The sequence below is a fragment of the Suricata suricatta genome, chromosome 8 (genome assembly GCF_006229205.1).
Source record: "Suricata suricatta isolate VVHF042 chromosome 8, meerkat_22Aug2017_6uvM2_HiC, whole genome shotgun sequence".
In the NCBI taxonomy this organism is placed as follows: domain Eukaryota; kingdom Metazoa; phylum Chordata; class Mammalia; order Carnivora; family Herpestidae; genus Suricata; species Suricata suricatta.
This window is the reverse complement of record NC_043707.1, coordinates 568,452-572,128: the sequence shown is the minus strand read 5'-3', so window position 1 is coordinate 572,128 and position 3,677 is coordinate 568,452. Positions and strand designations below refer to the sequence as shown.

Below are 3,677 nucleotides of genomic sequence, written 5' to 3'. Positions count from 1 at the left end.
ACCGGCCACCCCCCCCCATCCCCGGAGCGCCGATGTCGCGCCCTTTTTTTTTGCCGGCTCGTCCTCCTTGACCCCCAAGATCTGTCTAAACTAACGCGTGTGGGCTGGGGCGGGCAGGCACGGGTCAGACTTGGCCGTGACTCTTCCCCCTTCCAGCTACGCCTTCTCCAGACCCGTCATCCTGCAGGGACTCACAGACAACTCGGTGAGTGCGGGCGCCCCTCCTGGCCCCTTTTCGCCCGTGCTGGGGCCACCCCTTGAGTCTTCTCCCCACCCCCTTAGAGGTTCCGGGCCCTGTGCTCCCGAGAAAGGCTGCTCGGCCTGTTTGGGGACAGCGTGGTACGGCTGAGCACTGCCAACACCTACTCCTACCGGAAAGGTGAGCTGCCCTGCTCTGCTCGCCAGCATCTTGCAGGCGGCCCCGCGAGTCCTGACCATCCCCTTTCCCGCAGTGGACCTGCCCTTCCGGGAGTATGTGGAGCACCTGCTACACCCCCAGGACCCTACCTCCCTGGGCAACGGTGAGTCGGGTTTGGTTGGGCATGGGGTGGGATGGGGGCACTGGAAGTGCTCAGGTGCCAAAATCCCTGCATCTCCTGTTTTCTTTGCTGGTAGACACCTTATATTTCTTTGGGGACAACAATTTCAGCGAATGGGCATCGCTTTTCCAGCACTATACCCCACCCCCATTTAGTCTGTTGGGTACCACTGCTGCGTACAGTTTCGGAATTGCAGGTGGGTACCCTGCAGGAGCAGAGGATGCGGGTCGGAGCAGGGACTACAGATCGGCTTCGGTTAGTAACTGCTTTTAACTCCACAGCAGCCGGTTCCGGAGTGCCTTTCCACTGGCACGGGCCCGGGTTCTCAGAAGTGATCTACGGCCGCAAGGTCAGCATAGGCTGGGGGCTGAGGCTTGGGGCTTACTGACCGCAGCCTGGAGTGACCTTGCTGCTCCCACCCCCAGCGCTGGTTCCTGTATCCCCCGGAGAAGACACCGGAGTTCCACCCCAACAAGACCACGCTGGCCTGGCTTCGGGATGTGTATCCGGCCCTGGCGCCATCTGCGAAGCCCCTGGAGTGCACCGTCCAGGCTGGTGAGGTCAGGAGTGGACAGGAAGGGGCCGCCAGGCTGGACTACACGCCACCAGCTAATTTCTGTGTCCCTCCCCCACCAGGTGCTGTACTTTCCTGACCGATGGTGGCATGCCACCCTCAACCTGGACACCAGTGTCTTCCTCTCTACCTTCCTCAGCTAACCACAGTGGGCGGCTGGTGAGCCCAGCACACACCAGCACACACCCCTACAGTGCGCACAGATTTTATTACAGGACAGTGGTGGCAGCAGCCCGCCCTCACCTGCTGTTTCTGATCCAGACAGGTGGAGGTGGGGTTCATGGTCCAGCAGCAAAACTGATGAGGGTGGGGAGGGGGACACCGGGTCAGGGATCTAGAGCCATAAACTATGTACAGGGACTGGGAGCTAGTGCCCCAAGGCCCTCCTAGGCCAGGACAGACGGCAAGGCGGGTGGCTCTGGCCCTCACCTGGCCTTAGTAGTCCTCCACCCAGCCGTTCTCAGAGATGAAGGCATCAATGACCTCTTTCATGGCCAGGTTCGGGATGAGCTGTTCCTGGGTCAGAGGGCTCCGGGTGACAGGGTCAAAGTGACCCACGCGCTGCAGTGTGCAGTGACAACAGGGTCAGAAAGTGCTCAGTGGTACGGGTCCTGCTCCCAACACGTGTGGGCCCTCACCTGCAGGTGCTCCTCGATGTCCTTGCGGTCGTAGGTGATGCCACTGGGCGTGATGCACGGCTCCCGCATGAGCTCAAAGCTGATCTTGCCACACAGGTAGTCGGGGATGTCTCGCTTCTGCGGCACAGGGAGTCGGGTCAGGCGCCGGGAAGGAGACGCTGCCCTGAGTCCTGCTACCACAGGGCAGATGGCTTACCTTTCTCTTCTCGTCCACCTGGGAGAAGAGCTCGTCCATGTCTGCCAAGTACTTGTCCTGCGAAGAAGCAAGCGGCCGCGCGTGGGCCAGACGCCCCATCCCGCCCCCAGGCGCAGGCCCCTCCCACCACAGGCACGCGGATGCGCACACACCCGCACGCGGGCCGGGGCGCCCTCACGTGCTTGGCCTCGATGCAGGCCTGCTGGGCGCGGATGTGGCCGTCGTCCTCGTCCCCCCCGTGGTTTCTCTGGCATTCTTCCAGCTCCCTGGGGGTCGACCAGCAGCTAGTCAGAAAGGGGTCTGGCCAGGAGAGGCCACACTCCACCCCGACCTCGGGCTTGTTCAGATTTCATTTCCCTCCATCTCCTCTTGCCCATGTTGGCCTTCAATAAACATCTGTGTTCTTGACTCAGAGTTAGCCCGAGAGTGCTGGGGGGGGGAGGGGGGGGAGGCTGAAGCCCGACACGCCCACAGCCCACCTCTCCCGCTCCGCCACAATGAGCCGGGTGAGGTAGGCGTGCAGCTCGTTCTCCTGGTGGATGCGCCGCTCCTCAATGCTGTTCCAGCGCTTCTTCTTAGCGATGCGCAGAGCACTAGGGATGTCATCCCCGAAGTTGAGCCGCTGCTCCTTGGCGAGGTTGTAGGCTGGGGGAGTAGAGGCTTGAGGTCACCTTCTGGCCAGACCACCCACCTGACCCCAGGCACCCCTGCAACTTAATAACCTGTAGGCCCACCTCGCTGCAGATTGGCAATGGCCTCGTCATAGCTCTCCATCTCTAGCTGGCATTGTCCCAGGAAGAAGTGTGCCTTCACAGACTGCCCGTCCAGCTCCAAGGCCCGCCGGCAGTCTGCGAGGGCCTGCTCATGCTGCTGCATCTTCAGGTAGCACAGTGCCCGGTTGGTGTAGTACACTGCCACCAGAGGATTCCGGGTCTGGGGACCAAGGCCGGGCCAGCCAGCATGAGGGAGTGAGGTCAGCCCGCCCGCCTGTCCTAAAACCTATGCCAGTTTAGAACCCAGGGCTAGAATCAAGACACTAGAGATTTCCCTGCTTCAGAGCTGCTAAGGATTAATGCAGGGTGTACTCCCGGTCCGAGACCTGTCTGAGCCCACCCTCCTGACTCCCAAGAAATTCTGCCAAGGTACATTTTCGGAGACCTGTGGAGATCCCCAGCTTTGGGCCTGAGGTTCTCAAGGAACAAAGATCCCTCGTCCTCTGCCCGGGGACTTCAAGCACCCTGAAGCTCCCACCCGCCATACTTCTCCAGCAGCCCGCCCTGGCTGGAGTCGCGGCCTTGACTCCTTTGGAACAAGAGCATCACCGAACTCTCAGGGCCCAAACACGAACCACGAGCCTCCGAAGGTGGGCGGGAATAGTCAGGCAGGGGTTCTGGGGGGGACGCGGGATCCGAAGTCGGGGCCCCGCCCCCTCCCCTGGCCCGGTCGCCGATCCCCTCCCCGGCGCGCGTTCACTCACGATGGCGCGGCCGTAGCAGGCCGCCGCCTCCGGATACTTGCGGCCCACGAAGAGCCGGTTGCCCTGCTCCTTGAGCTCTTGCGCGCTCGGGCTTTTTTCGGGGCTTCCGCCGCCGGCGCCCAGCCGCGCGCCGCCCTCCTTCTCCTCCTTGCCCTTCATGGCGCCGCGCGGCACTGCCTGGGCTCCGCTCCCAGGCTCCGCGTCTGGCCCGCCGAGCGCCCGCAGCCCGAGCCCGCAGCCCGAGCCCGCGATC

At 62.8% G+C, this 3,677-nt stretch overlaps 2 protein-coding genes across 4 annotated transcripts in view; one reads left to right on the top strand and one right to left on the bottom strand.

Moving 5' to 3' along the window:
• Positions 1-106: 106 nt before the first annotated feature.
• Positions 107-2,355, top strand: JMJD8 (jumonji domain containing 8; the record flags this gene model as incomplete). The annotated part of the gene is made up of 8 exons (XM_029949061.1): positions 107-205; positions 283-379; positions 453-521; positions 616-735; positions 821-888; positions 965-1,099; positions 1,176-1,272; positions 1,848-2,355. Coding segments are annotated over 7 exons (669 nt in total), but the record flags the coding sequence as incomplete, so codon positions are not given.
• The window catches only part of STUB1 (STIP1 homology and U-box containing protein 1), a 2,579-nt gene continuing 204 nt past the window's right edge, over positions 1,303-3,677 (bottom strand). Inside the window, exons 1-8 of one of the 3 annotated variants that reach the window (XM_029949271.1) lie at positions 3,425-3,671; positions 2,682-2,880; positions 2,427-2,592; positions 2,126-2,213; positions 1,948-2,004; positions 1,752-1,868; positions 1,543-1,674; positions 1,303-1,410 (exon numbers count right to left, since the gene is read on the bottom strand). In XM_029949271.1, the coding sequence (XP_029805131.1) occupies positions 1,549-1,674; positions 1,752-1,868; positions 1,948-2,004; positions 2,126-2,213; positions 2,427-2,592; positions 2,682-2,880; positions 3,425-3,583 (912 nt within the window). In that variant the 5' untranslated portion in view covers positions 3,584-3,671 and the 3' untranslated portion in view covers positions 1,303-1,410; positions 1,543-1,548. Of the gene's footprint in view, positions 1,675-1,751; positions 1,869-1,947; positions 2,005-2,099; positions 2,214-2,426; positions 2,593-2,681; positions 2,881-3,424 lie in introns of all 3 variants that reach the window. The other 2 variants (XM_029949273.1, XM_029949272.1) reach the window with 2 other exon arrangements.